At 37.2% G+C, this 18,988-nt stretch overlaps 2 protein-coding genes across 2 annotated transcripts; one reads left to right on the top strand and one right to left on the bottom strand.

The window, feature by feature from the left end:
• Positions 1-1,355: 1,355 nt before the first annotated feature.
• On the top strand, positions 1,356-4,491 carry LOC21408224. Its single transcript, XM_010106252.2, has 2 exons — positions 1,356-2,071; positions 2,192-4,491. The coding sequence occupies exons 1-2, from the start codon at positions 1,703-1,705 to the stop codon at positions 4,118-4,120; spliced, it is 2,298 nt and encodes a 765-aa protein (XP_010104554.1). The 5' UTR covers positions 1,356-1,702; the 3' UTR covers positions 4,121-4,491.
• A 4,511-nt stretch (positions 4,492-9,002) lies between these two features.
• On the bottom strand, positions 9,003-12,205 carry LOC21408223 (glutamyl-tRNA reductase 1, chloroplastic). Its single transcript, XM_010106251.2, has 3 exons — positions 11,666-12,205; positions 10,675-10,916; positions 9,003-10,520 (listed from the first exon to the last, which is right to left on the bottom strand). The coding sequence occupies exons 1-3, from the start codon at positions 11,922-11,924 to the stop codon at positions 9,396-9,398; spliced, it is 1,626 nt and encodes a 541-aa protein (XP_010104553.1). The 5' UTR covers positions 11,925-12,205; the 3' UTR covers positions 9,003-9,395.
• Between the last annotated feature and the right edge of the window lie 6,783 nt (positions 12,206-18,988).

The raw sequence follows: 18,988 nt of genomic DNA, 5'->3' as shown, positions 1-18,988 counted from the left end.
CTTGTGCTTCTGTCATAGACTACGTAAATTATTATTATTTTAAGAGATGAAGTCGTGCCAACGTTGTATTTGGTGTCCAAACTTTAATATTATAGTGGTCATCCATTTCAAGAATCCGTATAATTAGCAATCCCTTCTGATGTATGGAATTATTAAGCACTTTTATAGTTTGGTACAGGGCATTTTAAAATACGTCTACATAGTTCATAATTAGATAAAAATCAAAACAAAATATAATTTAGGCTTCTCTTTTATAATTTGTTTCGATTTGCATACTCTACTATGTCGGTAGAGATGTAAATGAGAGCTACCCGACTCCGAAATGGTAAAAGCGGACCGAGAAGAATATGACTGGGCTAACTCAATTTGAAAACTTAAATGGACAAGGTCACACCACTTTTTATAAGGAAAAAATTAAAAAGAAAAAAAAAAAAAAAACTAATCAAGTCAGGTCAGGTCCCGCCCACCTACACTTAAAACTTGAACCTTTAGTCCGATTTAGATATTTAAGTAGGCCGGATGAGACCAAAAATGGGTTAAAAAATATTCAATGTGTCTTCTTTACTATTTTTTTACTTTTTTTTTTTTTTTTTTGGGTAACAAAGATACAAGCACACATGGTAGAATACGAGTGTTTTGAATTGTAGAAGCTATTATAAGATTACAGATTAGTATTATAATGACACAATGAAATGGGTATAATCCAACAGCTAGTTACAACTTACAAGGCCTAGGTGAGACTGGCTTCAGTTCGTACACACTGACGCCTATCTATCGTCCCCCAAGCAGCACGAGCATTTGAGTAGACCTGTAAGCTCTGCACCCTTGTTCCTCACTTAAAACAACACTGAGCCGAATAAACGAAAGTCGTTTATGCAACCATTGAGTGCTTCTAGATGAGAAGTGTTTCCACACGTATCTCAGCTAGCGCGTTAAGAATTTTTTTTTTTTTTTTTCTTTTTTTTTTTTTAAATCGCATGGAGCATATAACGCATGTAGGATGAGGTAGCAGGTTGGTGGCCATAACGTGCTCTGTATAGGAGAGGCCGTTGACTGGTGTGTAAAAAAGAAAAAAAAAAGCAACACATGGCAGTTACCCAAGAGTAAAAAAATAATAATAATAAGAAAAAAAGTCTTAAAATTTACATTTTCCAACGTGTGTGTATATATATATAATAAATACAATCTATATATGAGTATGAGTTATAAAGGGATTGAGAGGAAAGAAGAGCAGTGGATCTCGTTGAATTCGATTTGGCTTTTGGGTCTTTCTTCATACATCTGTTTCGTTTTTGGGGAGGGATAAAGAGGTGGGAGTTGTCAATCAACACCAAAGGCCAAAATAAAAACAGGGAAAGAGAGAGAGAGAGAGAGAAAAATGGAGAGTAAAACAGAGAGAAGGGTGGGCTTCTGAGTTGGTTTTTCTTTGGGGTGTCTGAATCTTTAATCCCATTGCTTTGTCCTCATTGCTTTTATATTTTCACGGTTGATCCCATGCTATTCTCGCTGACTTCGATCCTGCCCTATTGTCTTCTCTGCCAATTCTTCAGATCGATCAGAACGAAACCCCTCCTCCTCCTCTTCCTTCAAATATAAACAAGCCCACCGTAAATATCACTTCTTTATAAAAAGAATAGCAAAAAAAATCTCTGCTTTTCTGTACGTGGTTAAGTTTCTTTAGAAAGCAAAAGAAAACGATCAAATGGGAACTGGGTGGAGAAGAGCTTTTTGCACAACCGTTTCCCGAGACTCACCAGACTCGAGAGTCTCCGAAAGGCAACAATCATCAGGTCGGAGCACAAGCCCTAGCCCCAGCCCCAGAAGCCGCACCAGGTTGAGCTTCTTCTCCGGCGGAAGCAACCCTTCAACTCCCAGCTTACTCTGCCGAACAAATTCATCGTCCGAATCCACACCGGTCGCCGAAAGCCCGAGAATACTCGAATGTAAGACCAGTTCGAATACTCCGAGGAGTAGTTCCAAGAGCCCAAGAACTTCCTTACTCGGATCTAACCCAACTTCTCCTCGATCTCCTCTCAAGTTGTCCCTCTTCAAAAATAGCTTCAAATTCAGAGTAAGCAAAACAGAACTATGTTTTTCCTTTTGTATACAGTATAGCATTGTTGTTAATTTACTCGCTCTGTTTTTTTTTTTTTTTTTATCAATTTGATTTATTGTTTGGTTGATTTTGCAGAGTAGCTGTGGAATCTGCTTGAGCAGCGTGAAGACTGGGCAAGGGACGGCCATTTACACGGCGGAATGTGGCCATGCCTTTCATTTTCCATGCATCGCCGCCCATGTCAGGAAGCATGGAAGCCTCGTCTGCCCTGTCTGCAACGCCACCTGGAAAGACGTTCCTCTCCTCGCCGTACACAAGAATAATCATCTCCTTAATCCTGAATCTGCCGGAGAAGAACAAGAGGACAAGGATAAAGTGGTTAAGCCTAACCCTGAGGATAAAAAGATTGTCGAATCTTCGCCTTCGCCGAGAGCGACGATGCAACAAACAATCCGGTCTTACGATGACGACGAGCCTCTGCTTTCTTCCACTGCAAACGCTAAGATTAGTCCTATTCCGGAAGCTGATGAGGACGCCGATGAAGAAGAGGAAGATGTTGAAGAGTTCCAAGGATTCTTCGTCAATCCTAACCCGTCCTGTTCGACTAAATTCTCCAACGAAGCTCGTATCGATAATGCCAGAGATTTGAGGAGCAATGTGCAAGTGAGATTGCTTCCGGAAGCTGCTGTGGTTTCCGTCAGCAGTAGCCACCAGACCTACGCGGTGGCGCTGAGAGTGAAGGCTCCGCCTCCGCCGCAACCGTCGGCACGCAACAGAGGCGATTCAGCTCACCGCGCACCGGTCGACTTGGTGGTGGTACTTGACGCGAGCGGGAGCATGACCGGTGCCAAGCTCCAGATGCTGAAGCGCGCCATGCGATTGGTCATTTCCTCTCTCGGCTTGGCTGACCGACTCTCGATCGTGGCTTTCTCGGCTGCGCCAAAGAGGCTACTTCCCTTGAGGAGAATGACGTCGCAGGGCCAGCGCGCGGCTCGGCGTATCGTCGACCGGCTCGTCTGCGGCCAAGGGACAAGCGTCGGCGACGCATTGAGGAAGGCCACGAGGGTTCTGGAGGATCGCAGGGAGAGAAATCCCGTCGCGAGTATCATTTTGTTATCCGACGGCCAGGACGACGGCGGCGGGGGGGGGGCCCACCACCACAACAATCAACGGCAGCCGCCGAACGGGTCGTCCACGCGGTTCGCACACATTGAGATCCCGGTCCACGCCTTCGGCTTCGGGAAAAACGGCTTCAGCCACAGCCATGAGCCGGCTGAGAACGCCTTTGCGAAGTGCGTCGGAGGTTTGCTGAGCGTCGTCGTGCAGGATTTGAGAATCCAGCTCGGATTCCCCTCCGGCGACGCTGAGATCTCCTCCGTCTACTCCTGCTCCACCGGCCGTCCGACGGCGCTGGGCTCGGGATCTGTGCGGATAGGTGATCTCTACGCGGAGGAAGAGAGAGAGCTTCTGGTGGAGCTCAGACTCCCGACAGCGGCTGCGGGGACCCACCGAGTAATGTCCGTGCGGTGCCTCTACAAGGATCCGGCGACGAAGGAGGTCGTGTACGGAAAAGAGCAGGGAATCATGGTTCCACCACCGCTGTCCGTCCGATCATCCAGACCGAAGATCGAGCGGCTGAGGAACGTCTTCATAGCGACTCGCGCCGTCGCGGAGTCGCGACGGTTGGTGGAAAGCGGTGGAGACTTCACCAGTGCTCATCATCTCTTGGCTTCAGCTCGCGCACTGCTGATGCAGTCGAGTCTGGACTCGGCTGAGGAGTGCATTCGCGGCTTGGAAGCCGAGCTGGCGGAGCTTCACTGGAGGAGACAGCATCAGGTGGATCAGCAGAACCAGAATCACCATCATCATCAGATGATGATGGGGATGATCCAACGGCGGAGAGGGGGCGAGAGGGAGACGTTGACAGTTGTGGATGAGAATGGGGACCCGCTGACGCCAACCTCGGCTTGGCGCGCGGCTGAGAAGCTGGCTAAAGTGGCTCTCATGAAGAAGTCGTTGAATAGAGTCAGCGACTTGCACGGCTTTGAAAACGCTAGATTCTAATGTGTTATTTTTTTTTTTTTAGGAAATAAATGAAAAATGTCTTTTATATAATTTTCTGAAATTAAAAAAAAAGGACAGAGGGAGAAGTTGTGGCCAATGATACAAGAGGGACAAGCTGGTATCAGACGGCGCGGGCCTTTTATGAGAGAGAGAGAGAGAGGCAACCCAATGGGTCTACTTCTTGTCCCTTTTTTGGAGCTTTGGAATTTTTCTTTTCTTTTTCACTTTTAATGCCACACAAAAGTCTCTTTTGAGGTTTCAGATTTGGGATTTGAAGTAGAATGCTGAAGTGAACTTGTACTGCTCTAGGGATTTTCATCGTCACCCAAAAAGAAATTTGTAAATGATGATCTTCTTTTATATTAGTGCCATCGCTTGTGTAGCTTTATTTAGCTTTTGTTTTGCTTTTAAATGATGAATGATATAGAGAAGAAAAAAAGTTGCTTCTTTTTATCCTGAAAGTTTTTTGGCTTGGGTTTTCTTATGGTAGGCACAATGATTGGAGTAACTTGGATTACGAATTATTGCCCTTTTGTTAAAATCGTTGCCTTTTTTATTTTTGAATGATAAGAGAAGCTGACTCCCCTCTGAGAAACATGATGATGTCCTTTTACTCCTATAATTTGTATCACACTTTTTTTTATTTTATTTTTTAAAAATTTTTGGTTGTTTTATTTGTTGTATTTAAAGAAGAAAAGGGAAAAAAGTAGCTTTGTGGTCTTCCTATTGGAATGTCTGTCTATTGAAATTATAAACCTTTTGACTCTAACATAAACAAGATAAACTTTTAACAGCAATTGTTCTCATAGGATTATGTATCATTATAGACTTATGGTACATTGAACCAAACTTCAAATGCATGGTAATAACTAGTATAGACGATTAGACGTACTAAGTTGCATGATTAATAGAGTTCTCTAATAGGGCAATTCTACGTTCAAACTACCTTATTAGAAATTAGAACCGTCACAAATATGACTATGTTCAAATTACCATAGAATCATAGTACAATCGTACACATCTATGACCTATATATTGTTCTAGAAGTATGTTATTTTGTTATTAAAATGTGAGTTTTTCTGGTAGGCTCATATGATCAAAATCACATTAGATTAAAAAAATATACATATCAGACAGATTCTGATACAAATATCACGGTTGAAAAGTAAGAAACTACCGGTTGTCCATTTTTGTAGAGACTACATCTCTAAGTGAACGTGTCAATATGGAGTATAAAAATGGTATTCAATTTTTAACTGTGAAATGAATTCATAATTATATTATCTTAAGAAAACTATAGTAATTTGATCGAATTTGATAATATACGGTAAAAAAAAAAAAAAAAAAACTCTATTATAGAGTACTTTTTACATCTAAAAAAGAGTCTCCGTGTCTTTAATATTCTATGCAGTGGGGCAACAAAACAAACCAAAATACGAAATATCCCAGCAATGCTTTTTAGTTCTATCCTCATCTGACCTTCTGAAGCGTACCTGCTTTTGGTCCAGCCCAATGTGCCACTCTTAATTTGCTCAGTCACATAAAAATAGCGACATATTTCCCCAAAAAGAGGGCCCATTTTCGGTACCATAGTACAAATTACAATCAATCGTAAGATCAGGATTAGACCAACCAACGGCCAGGATGTTATGGCCTGGGGGATCAAAATGTACAGTACAAAACATTGCCACACATCCATACAAAAATGGCCGTGTAATCTGACAAAGCTTAATTTGGAGGGCCACGGCCCACCGGAATGGCTGTAGTGTGTTTATTATGGTACGAAAATTTTGCTTTGAATGGAGGTTTCGATGTGGTTCTGGGGAGCCAAACAGGTCCACGTTTGCTTGATGGTAACAACAGGTTTTTTGAACATATTGAGGAATAATCAAAATGGAACGAAAACTATAACAAGGTTCCGACAGTGAGTGATTGTGTGACTACTTGTTGATGTCTTAGTTAGACTACTCGGTTCGATGTGTATGTTACTCGTGTAGTTCAATTTTTCGTGTTGGGTCACGATTAAATCAAAATATTTTCAAGCATAAGCTTTTATTTTCATCCTGTTTCACTTTTTTTTTTTTTTTAAATGCTGAAATTATTTTAGATTTCAGTCGCATGATAAATAAAAAAAATAGCATAGCTTACATGACAAAATTATTTCTTGTTACTATTTAATGAATGGGATTTCCGTTGCATGGTACATCGAAAACTATAATTTACGCGGCAAAACTTATGTTTGGTCTTGTGATCCCCCGTGAGTTTTTTTTTTTCTTTCTTTTCTTTTCTTTTTTTTTTTTCAAAAGAAAACAAACTCATAATTCTTGGTGCTTTCCTAGATGTTCAATAATTTTTCTGACTGGTGACTGGTGTGACGGTGATGGTGTCCCCTACTGCTCCGTAGTGAAAGTAAAAGAGTGAGATTTTGTACTATTGCTTATTTATTTACTTAAATAATGATGAGCATTTACACTTGCTTAAGATAATGCATAACTGAGTATTAGTCCAACTATGCTTACAAACAGTTATGAAAATTTCAAACTCCTTCAGTGACAAAATGATAATTCCAAAATATTCCAACAAAATAATTTACTAGTGCCTCCCAGAGGGGCCCAAAACAAAAAAAAAAAAAAAAAAGGGCGAAATAATATTGTCACAATTTATGGGACTCACATGTCGGTTGTACCTACAAATAATATTGTCAAACAACAAGCGTATAGATGAAACGAGCATAAGGGACTTATTTGGCTTGGCCAGCTATGGTTTGTATGTAAAAAAGCTGCAACAGGAAATAAAATCTCATGGCTTTCCTAAAAGCATCCATCTCTTTCAAGCTTTTGTTTTTCTTTTAGAATAGTATATAACACAACATCACTACTGTAAACTCAGTGTATTACAATTTAGGCTCTCTGTAATTTCCAATCCAGGAATATGAAGATTGACCCTGTAACAGTCTAACAGAGTAACCCTTTTGAAAAACTGAAAAGTCCAAACGCCGTAGAAACACTGCCACTTTTATCATGGGCCAAGCTTGTTACTAGTCTGCTCTCTGCATATCCAGGATAAGGCCCAAATACAGAGTAAAGAGCCCAAAAAAAAGAAAAAGAAATGAAAAGAGGATGACATTCTCAAAAAAACTATTAAGAGATGTTTGGTTTATGGATTAAAATAATGAGATTAGAATTATTTTTTATTTATGTGTATTTTTTATGAGAGAAAACATTATAGCAAACAATGAACCATGATTCAAATCATGGTATGAATCTCCTTACCAAACGTATTCTTAGATACCAAGAGCTCCTCTACATGGAACAAATATAAAATGATTTGTGGGTTTCTAAGCCCTTAGGTTTGCAAGCCGATTTTGTAAGTGAGTTCTACCTAATGGGTTTGTAATATTTATATCAAAGTTAGTCCACCACGTCACGGATTCAGGTCGAAGCGATTGCGTTATATGCTAGACTAAGATGCAATGGCGGAGCCGTCAAAGAGTCGAACATTAATTGCCAAGTGAAGCCGCCGAAGAGGGGAGAACTACCTCTAAGCCAATATCGATAATGTGGACCGTTATTATTTTGAACCCAAATGTGGTGGATTGTTATCAGACGTAATATGGGCTATAGTTTTGTGATTGTCGTTACAGATGGGGCGAACTAGAGAGGGCGCTACCCAATGAAATGGGGGATTCGTGAAGTTACCTAGCTGGGAAATGGGCCACTGTGAACGGCGGTTGTAGAGCGCGATGGTGTTAGATACCAAGAGATCCACATAGAATAAATATAAAATGATTAATAGATTTATAAGTCCTTAGGTCCCCTCACTTTGCAAGCCGATTTTACAACGCAAGTTTGTAACAAAAGCTAATAAACCATGTTGATGCTGAAATTCGGCACAACACAGCATGCGAAAGCGCACGGTAATCGGACTCTGTTCTCCACCTTTTCTGGTCGGATTCCTAGCACTCTTCTGCTCGGGTCCTATCATTGTTCATGATGGATCCCTTGCACTGTTCTAACCAACAACGAAAGAGGAGATGGCCTCAGAGTGAGGGGGACACCGGTGTGGTGTCTGCCAATAGTACTCCGACGCTCAAGTCAGTATTCTGGTTAGGAGCAACAAATGAGTGGGCAGAGGTAGGTGTAAAAAATATCCGTACCTTTGTGAGCTAATGAGCTTGGTATTTATAAAGTATTTTTGGATCCAGGTAGTGTATAAATCCGACCCGAAACTCGGGGGTTACCCAAGTGTAAAGTTGTATTAGTCATATGACACGTGTCGCGCCTCTATTAGTGGGGGAGACCACATTGGGATTGTGGAGAGAAGGCCACGTGGTAGTCAGTTGGTTGATGGGGAACTTGTCATGTTCCATCAGTCGATCGGTTAGTGCTCGGACCAAGTGCTTGGACCACGTGCTCGGTCGGCTCGGATCAAGTGCTTAGCATGTTTATGATGTTCTTCCTTGTTCGGCCTGTTCAGACCAGGTGCTCAGCCTGTTCGGGATGTTCTTCCCTGTCGGCCTATTCGGCTTGTTCGGGATGTTCTTTCCTCTTTGGACTAGGTGCTCGGCCTGTTTGGAATGTTCTTCTCCATTTCGGCATGTTTGGGATGTTCTTCCTTGTTCGGCCTATTCAGACCAGGTGCTCAGCTTGTTCAGAATGTTCTTCCCTGTTCGACCTGTTTGGACAAAGTGCTCGGCTTGTTTGGGATGTTCTTTCCTGTTCAACCCATTCGGGTGGACGGCCTATTCTTCTGGTCGTGAAATGACCACTCCTCAATAAACCAATTTATCACTGGTGTTACAACATCCACAAATCACGTGGCTTCAGAAACAGAACTGAACAGGAAATTTCAAGATGCATATAAACATAGACATCGTACCATCTCAATGTTTTAATATCAGTGAATTAATTACAACAACAAAAAGTTCCAAAGATACAGACCTTTAGAGAGGAAAAGAAAAAAGAAAAAAGAGAGAACTCCGTACATAGATTAAGCTCATCTTGGTATTCCTCACTTTGTTCTCTACAAAGCCGAATGGCTACTGAACGACACGCAGTAGACATAAAGGAAAGGCAAATGAGAGTTAGGCAAAAGTGTCTTACAACGACGAATGTATTGGAAGGTCCTTACAAAGGACCAACACTTTTTTTCAATCAATTCCACTAATAGTTACAACCCACGCAAACACTGAAACATGAATATGAGGACGTTGACCCTTATTCGGAATCAGGAAAGTAATATAGACGTATTGTAAAAGAAAATTTTCATAGTAAGTTTACTTCTGGGCTTGTTCCACCTTGGCTCGGATTTTGTCTTCCAATATTTCCGCCTCGAGATTGAACATTCTATTAAGAGCGTGCATGTTCTCGAGCGTGTCATTCAGGGTCCGGCTGTCACTGCCATCGCATCTCAAGTGTTGCAATGGGCCGTGAAGCAGCTTGTTCACAATACCTCGGCTAAGATCATCGACCGCTTTTCTTGTTTTCTTTGGGATATCATCTCCCATCTTTGACAAGCACTTCTCTAGCTCTGCAGCTCTGATTCTTTCCGCATAAGCTCTCAATTTCTTAATGGTAGGAACCGTCGCCAGAGAATCCCTCCAAGCTTCAAATTGTTTTGATTCTTCAGCAATAATTGCCTGAGCCTCCATTGCTTTCCGCAGACGATCATCTTTATTGGCAGCCACAACCTCTTTAAGATCATCCACATTGTAAACTCGTGCAGTTTCGACATCCGAAATACATGAACCCACGTTCCTAGGGACAGAAATGTCAATGAAAAGCCTCAAACACCCGACTTCTTGACCAACAGCAGGAAGGTCCTTGACATGCTCTTTCAAAAACAATGGGGTGTCTGATGCTGTGCTAGTAAAGATGACATCAGCTTCAGCAGCGCAAATTAGCATCTCAGTAAGGGGTTTGTAGATTATCTCAACACCCTTCATCTCCTCACGAATGGCCGCAACTCTTTCCTCACTTCTATTCACAACCACCATTTTTGTACAACCTTTTGCTACCAGGTGTTTGATTACAAGCTTTCCCATCTTTCCAGCTCCAATCACCAACACTCGGGCAGTTGCGTGTGAGGACTCAGGAAGCTTCATCAAGGCCAGTTCAACAGCAGCAGAGCTCACAGAAACTGCTCCTGCAGCGATGTTAGTCTCAGTTCTAACCCGCTTTCCCACGGTGATTGCATGCTTGAACAGCCCGCTGATGTTTCTGCCAAAGCCAACAACTCCTTGCCCAACTTTGACAACCTGTTTGACCTGTGCAAGAATTTGCCCTTCTCCAAGGACAAGAGAATCGAGACCTGCTGATACTTCAAAGAGATGCTGTGTAGCATCTTTGTTAAACCGTAAAAAGCGATGCTCACAAATCTCTGAAACAGGGATTCCACTTGTCTGCAAACAAAAGCAACCATTGTTATGACAAGGGATATAAGTTCAACAATTCGTGCTTTTGCGTACGAAAATTAATTTATCTATCAACCTCCGAAATTGTACGCTAAATACTCGTAACATGCAAAATTGTAAACAGCACAGCTTAAGAGGGCACCTTTGACATCCATTCTGTCACTTCTTTAACACCACGATCCTGAGATAGAGCCAGAACATATATCTCCATTCTGTTGCAGGTGCTTAGTACAGCGGCTTCTTCAATATGATTCAAACCGCACAGCTCCCCTATGGCTCGAGGCCATTCAGCTTCTGGAATTGCAAGTTTTTCACGCATTTCCACAGGTGCAGTATGAACACTAAGCCCAATGACGATGATGCTGCTTCTCTCCTTTGTATATCCTGATTAAAAAAAAATACCAAAATTTACTATAAAAAAATCTAATACCATTTCTTGTTCCCCCAAATAAACAAATCATTATATAATGAAGCTGTTCACAAAGCATTCTAAAAATGTTCTCTCTTTAATTGGATTCTGAAATTGTAATATAACAAAGATTTTCACCTACTTGAACACTCAATCTGAGCTACATAAATATAACCCAAAGAAATCAGGATTTAACAGAAATCGCGATCAACTAATTTGTCCTATCTACACATTCATACGATTACATTCCGTAGTTTAGTGCATCTTTTTTTGCTGCATTCCAGAGTTTAGTGCACCTTTGCTGCAATGTAATCCGAAAAATAAAACTAGACCAAGATAATTACGAATTTTGAGTTTTTCACAACAAAAAAACCACGTAAAATCTCAGCAAGAAACTGCTAAACTATAACACAAACCTTAAACTTTGTTATTGGCTGAATCAATTATTCTGAAATATAAACCCCACTCAGATTTTTTTTAAAAAATTAAAGAAACCAGCTCGGAATAACCCGCGGCAGCTAAACATTTCTTCTAAAAGAACGTCATTTGAGGTTGAATAAAAAGGAGAAAAATTCAAGTTCGGTAAAAAGCTTAAACACAAATATAGCATTCAGAATTCCATAATTTCAGACATTTTAGCCCAAAAAAATCTTTTACTAGATTCCGAAAAGAATGTTTTTTCCCAATTTGAAATGTCAAATTACGAATGAGAATTGCGACGTACTGTCGGCAGCGGAGGTCTTGAGCTGCTCGAGAGCGGAGATATTGGAAGAGGCCAGCTTGTCGGTCTGAAGCGAGGCATCGGAGGAGGCGACCTCGCAGCGGACGCCCCTCTGAATTAGGACTCTCCGGCTCCGAATCGGCTTGCAGAAAGACGACAACTGCGAGGAAGAAGAAGAAGCCGAGGAAACCCTCGAGGACGACGCCGTATTCAGCAGCAGAGCCTCCAATTTCGCGCCGGCAAAGCTGGTCGAGACGGCCATGGCGTCCACGAGACGACGTCGTCCGAAAGCGCTAACCCTAGAAGGATTTCACAGAACAAGGTCGCAAAGACGAAAGGAATGGGCGGCAGAGAGAAGCAGTTGAGCTGAATTTGGTTGTTGTTTTTTTTTTTTTTTTGGCAGATAAATTGGAAAAGTTTTTTTTTTTTTTTTGGCACAAAAAATTGACCCACTCCCTATGAAGTGAGTCTTTAAAGATAGAAAAGAAGAAAGAGATGTAATTTTTTTATTTTTGGGAGGAAGAAAATGGAAAATGGGGATGGGCTTTGTGATTTCTTCGAGTTCTGATTGGCGGGTGGAAGGCACGTTTTATCCGCACTCTTCCCCAGCCTCTATCACTCTCTCCAATTCTGGACCCCACATTTTTCTTAATCAACAAAGATTTTGGTTTTTCAAAATTTTTTCTCTCTCTTAATTTTATGAAAAAAATTTGAGATGCCTATCTATCATTTTCCCACATCTCTTGTCTTCATAATTTAAACGATATTTTTGTGTTCGAAACTTCTGATTTGCTTTGTTTTTTCGACATTGAAGTATGGTTCTCCTATTTGTGTATAATATTATTTGTTTCTTTTAGTTCTGTTCCTTATTTTGGTTTTTATTTTTATTTTTATTTTTTTTTCCATTTTGGTAGTTTGTGTTATGAGAGAATAAATAAATTTAAAAAAAAAAAGAACTCTCGTTCCGGGGAAGACCTGATTGGTTCATAATTTCATAAGGATAGAAATGTTCAGATTATATATGGCTTGGTTAAAGATAATCTAGTTAGTTTGGTTACTTATTAGAAAGATTAATGGATGGAGGTGATGGCAGTTTATATTATTCCCAAGAATAATGCTGAGGGTCCTAAACTATTTAACAATTTTAGGTACTAAATGATGTTGTGATACAATTGTTTTACTAGAATGAAAATTTATAATTGAATATAACAAATGTATTGCTACATTGAGTAGTCGTAAATAATTGGAATTAAATATATCAAACATGAATTACTCCCTTTCCTCTTACAATTTGTTTGCCTTATATCTTGGTGTTTCGCTATTTGCCCATATTTGCAATGTCAAATAAATAAATAAACTTACAAATGTCAAATAACTATTTATAGTGTCTTCTTTTTTAGTTCAAATTAACGTCTCATAATTTAATTATTGCCTAAGTAATAACTGAAGGTATCAAATGTCAATATTAATTATATAAATACTTTATTTGGAAATTGTCAGCCGTTGGATCGCTTGTTACTGCAAACAGCTCGAGCTAATCCAACGGTTAATTAAGAGCAGTTGTCTATATATATATATATATATATATTCATCAAAAGTCACAGCCATTAGATTAGATGAAAATCTAAATCTGAAAATATGAAAGAAAATTAAGAAGAATTGAAAAAGATAAGGTGTGAAGAGGTGGGGCGTGAAGATATGTGATAGAGATTGCTTTCAAAGATTTCAGGGTCTCCATTTGCCACTACTTTCCCAAAAAGTCGTGGAGAAGAACTATACTCACAATTTATAAAGATCACGTATATCCTAATTCTTCAATAGTACACTGCTGACATGACATTTCTTTGGGTAGTATTTTTTTTTTTTTTAACATTTTTCGGTAAGCCTTTCTATATTTAGTGTCAATTTTTTAACGTTAAATTTAGTCAAAATTATATTAAATTAAAAAAATACGCATAACAAATAATTTCTAATACAATTCTATTAGATTAAAAAAATACACAAAATAAATAATTTTTAATACAATTCTAACGGTTCAAAAGTAAAAAATATTGATAATTTATTTGTTCAGTTCCGACTAGAAAGTTTCTTCTTTTTTTTCCCGTTTGGCTGGGGGCAACAATTCTCATTTTCTTTTAATTGATTTTATACATATTAGCCTCCACGTGTAGCTTTTTCTTCCATCAATATATCAATTTGTCACATTGTAGTTTGTAAAACTTCATTCAATAGCTAACAATAAAAGAGAAGAAGAAGAAAAAAAAAAATCTTTTATACCCTTTTTCTTATTACTAGCTCATAATTTGGATGTAACTTAATCAATTTTAACTTAAAAACTATAGGAGGATCACAAAATTTACGTCGATAACTTGAAAATGGAGCCGTAAGCAGCGTAGATTTGATTAATTATGATAAAGGAAATCACTAAATTAACCACACTTTTTCCTTTTGCTAATTATGAAGCCACATTAATTTCAAATATGATTCATTCATCTTGTCATTAATTATGTTATAGCCAGCTATCGAGTGTTACTTTAAAAATAATTCGATTATTATATATCTATTGCACATATGTATTCTTCAGTCAAGAAACATGTGCCATCAATTAATATTGAAGAAAGTGCTCAAGAGTTGGTATTCCAAGTACGGAATACATACGATAACAAACATATCATCAAGAAGTTGGAAGTGTATACATATGGTTTGTGCTTATATTTTAGAGAAGGTGAGAATGTAGCAAAAGACACACAGCTATAAAAAAAAAAAATTGCCTATTTTCCATGAAAAAATTGCCAAAATGCGTCTTTTTTGTTTTTTTTATTTTTATTTTTATTTTTACGTATACTATCCGCGATCTTTTTTTTTTTAAAATTACGTTATTTAATATGTTCGTTGAGGATTAATCGATCTTATTCTTTTTTTATTTCAAATTGCGTTATTTAATATGTTCGTTGAGGATTGATCCATCTTATTCTTTTTTATTTCAAATTGCGTTATTTAATATGTTCGTTGAGGATTGATCGATCATTCATTCTCGTTACTTGTAGATTGATTTTAAGTTACTTAACATGTTTAGTCATGAGGATTAATCGGACATTCTATTGCATCACCGATGGATCAATAAAAAATTATGGACCAATACGAATAAAAATATACGCATCAAACCAAGAAAAATTGCTTTAGTAGTGCCACTTATAGATTTATTATTGCAATAATGAATCGGATATATAATAAGTGTAATAATACCCGACAGTCTTGCCGTACAGAAGAATGCCAACTAGCTATTAGGTCTATTCTGCAGATCAGTTGTTTTCTCTCTGATATATATTATACATATATATATATATATATATATAATCTTGCAAAGTATGATCTGATTGTGTTTTTAAGATAAACTAATCAAAGAAGAGAAGCTAAAAACAGATGTCCAGCTCTTAATCCGACTCGTGCATGCCCAGTTGATCTGATTAGGGTTTTCAAACGCGACAGCCTTTCGATTGAATTAAACCAGCCTTTAATTTAGTACAATATCATGGGGTGCCTTCCAAGATAACTGCATAACTTGTACCCAACATTTTCTCGGGAAAATGTCCTCTTTATCTATTCTTTTAAAACTTGAAAATACTTATAATATCAACTGTGTATATGCTTAGCTTGTACTAGGTTACATATGTGTACTACTGATAAAAAACTCAATGTTCAAGAAAGAAAAGTTGAAATGTTGAACAGAGTGCGAGCCAATTGCGCAGTTCTCAACAAAACTGCTAATTGCATTAATTAAATAAATAAAAATAAAAATAAAAATAATAAGATAGCCCATCTATGCATCCTTCAAAGTGGCATCGTTCATCATTTTAGTGACCTTTTTTTTCCCCCCTTTTTGTTATGAATATATGACTTAGGATATGGATTACAGTCTGAATCTGATATAAGCTAAAACGAAAAAGAGAGTGAGAGAGATCATCAGAGGCGGGAAACAATAATAAGCGGAATAAATTAATAATATAAGGTTCACAATAGCTAGGCTGAAATGGAGAGAATTGATCACTTGGGAGGGGATTAAAAAGTTTGTAATATTTATAAGGCCTCTGAGCCAATACACAGATATCATATATTTTCGCACGTTGTCACTAGCACAGAAATGAAATCAATATTTTCACATTTCCCGTTCTATATCACTCATTCCCTAATTGCCAGTGTACTTCATGAGCACATGCGTATATTTCCTAATTGATCAAATCGTCATTTCCTTCTTTGGTGCATAAATATTAGATATCAACTTCAACATGTAGTAACGACTGATCATCTATAAATATCACCACATTATTCAGAACTGTGCGCGCACGCACACATATATAAAGGTATTAGCCAATTTTCGGGTAGAAAATAAAGAGATTTTGAAATATTCCATGGCATTTTATAATTTAAGTCATTAATCTAGCTACAATATATGAATTGCGCTTTTCCCATTTCTAATTATTTCATCTTTCTTAGTCATATATCTAGAACATAGTTTTTATTGCAATGGGATCGTAGGGCTAAAATGCACTACTCCGTATTACAGATTGCACAACGGACTTTTTGTGCTGTGTAATATACATGGAAAAAAGAAGCACATTCAATTTCATTGTTTTGGATATTGTTATACGTTTTTGGACCATTGTTTCTCCAAAACTGTCATCTAATATGCCCAACCGTCATGAGAGAGACTTAAGTTAAAATATATATATAAAGGGAGTACATAAATTTTGTGTCACTCATTTCTCTATCTGAGTTAACAAAGATAAAGGGAGTATCTCAGGCCATAAATCTTCTAACAATAAAATGAAAGACATAAATCTTCATACTCGACATTCCTTCCCTAATTTGTCCCAGACCTACGAAATCAATGCTCATTACCCATGAGGTGTGTTATTATTATTATTATTATTATTTTTTAGGAAATAGTAGAAAATATGCCAATATGAAAAGCTTAAGAAAGTATATAGGCTAATTTTTAGTTATAGAAATTAATAGGCCATAACTTGTCAAGTTATGGTTCATAATCAGATAAGTTATGGACAAACTTGTTAAGTTATGGTTCATAGCCAGACAAGTTATAGACAATTATGGACAATAACTTGTCAAGTTATGGTTCATAACCAGACAAGTTATGGACGAAAATAATAATTTAGCCTATTTATTAACTTATGTAAACTATTGACTTATTAATTTTAATTCAAGTCTTAGTCTATTTCTCTCTTTCTCCCTTATTTTTTTTGGGCTCAAGATTTCAGGGACTCAGTCAGGCTTCAACCTTCATATAACTTCATAGTTTGGTAATCTCAAGCCCACTGGGTCTAGTAAGACTTTTCTCCGTGGGCTTTAGTTGACCCTATGCTGCACATTTTTTATTGGGAAAATTAGAGAAAATTAGACTAAAAATCCTGTGTGTGTTGCTTAAATTAAATTACAGAGACACCTCCAAGGTAGAAAGTAGCATATTACAAAATTTAGTAAATAATAACATAATTTTATTTTCTAATTTCCCCCTTAATTTCTATATTTTTATCTCTTTCTTCTCAAAATACCCCTCTCTCTCTCTCTACCACCATCTTTTTCTCTCCTGATCACCCTCTCTCTTCCCCGATGCAGGTCGTTGCTGGTTGTCTGCAAGCCATCTTCAGTGTAAATACTAATACTAATTATATATTTAATATAAAAAAATATGATATGATATATTATTTTCATTTTTACTTTAATACATAATGCTATTTGAAATACTAAATCTATTTTTTCTTATAATTATTAAGATTTGAAAGTTGTAAAAATAAATTTTTATTTTTAAAATAATAAAAAAAATGTAAAAGTTGCATCAATTACATGGAAAAAATAAATATTTCAACCAATAGTGATCAAATGTCAAATTTTTCATATGTTATACTTTTTCATTAATTATAGCATGTGAGAAATTTGACACAATAAATAAAATTGTACAAGAAAAATTTTTTACATTCAAATATTAAATTTACAATATGCTCTAAGACTTGTGACTACGAAGATGTGATAATGAACTCACAAAGCCTCGAACCTCCTCACTATGCTATCTTCACAACGGTGTTCCTGATAGTGTGATTCGCAGATTATCGTCGTTGGTTGGGATTTTTTATGTCTGGCGTTTTGTGATTTTGTTTGTGGTTGTTTAAAATGTTTTTGTGGAAAAAAAAAAATCAATCATTTTTGTGTGTATATATTACTTTCATTAAGGTGCCAAATTAGTGATAGCACCCAAATGATGTGATAATGTTTTTTTTTATGTCTGTGGCGTTTTGTGATTTTGTTTGTGGTTGTTTAAAATGTTTTAGTGAAAAAAAAAAAAATCAATCATTTTTGTGTGTGTATATATTACTTGCATTAAGGTGCGAAATTAGTGATAGCACAATTGGGGTCGATGATATTGTTTGTTCTTAGAATTTTCAATATTATGGTAGACTACTCTGAAGTATTACGCTATGATACCGACCGGCAACTGTCATGTATAGGAATTTTTACTATCATAGCGGAATTCTCACAAGTATCATGACAGGATATCGACGGATACCAACTTACTATTCGCAATTATTTTTTAGTATCACGCGACAAACTAGCCTCAATATAATTGTAGGATATTAATGGATTGCCGATGGCTATTACCGGTATCTTAATATGATAATTTTAAAGGCGTATTTGATATTTAGAATGGCATGATATTCCTTCCAATAACTACTTTTCATATCATAAATCAATTCAAAGCATAAATTTGTGGTATTTCTTTTAAGAAAGCTTTATATGTCCATTAAAGAGATGTAAACTTTTATATAAAAATTATATATTTTGATCCACTTCATTTATCATAATTTATGTGAAAATAAAGAAAGTCAAAGCTGACGGTGAGAGAGAGAGAGGAAATACTTTAAATTGGAATTCAATTAGAATATTAAAATTTGGCAGACTATTTAGAAAAAATAATGTTGTTGATCTTTTTTTAATATGAGTAATGTTAGGGACATTAACTCTAATCTCAATTTTTATGTATCAACTGATGTGTTATGTGAGTTATCGTCTTTTTATTGACAAATGTAATCTTTTAGCATTAATTAACGTGACAATGTTTTAAATACTCACTAATATAAAAATAAAGACTCACATATCAAATTATTTAGCACACAAGAATTAATATCGGAATTTGTCCTATCATTATTCTTTTAATATTAATTGGGGTGAATTAACTATCATTCTATTATTGATATTTGCCGCGCCAAATTATCCAATTTGATCAAGTAGTGAATCTTGCTATTATTACCGGTA

This window comes from Morus notabilis, unplaced genomic scaffold (genome assembly GCF_000414095.1).
Source record: "Morus notabilis unplaced genomic scaffold, ASM41409v2 Scaffold485, whole genome shotgun sequence".
Taxonomy (NCBI): domain Eukaryota; kingdom Viridiplantae; phylum Streptophyta; class Magnoliopsida; order Rosales; family Moraceae; genus Morus; species Morus notabilis.
The sequence above is the reverse complement of the archived record's forward strand: the minus strand, read 5'-3'. Positions and strand labels throughout refer to the sequence as shown.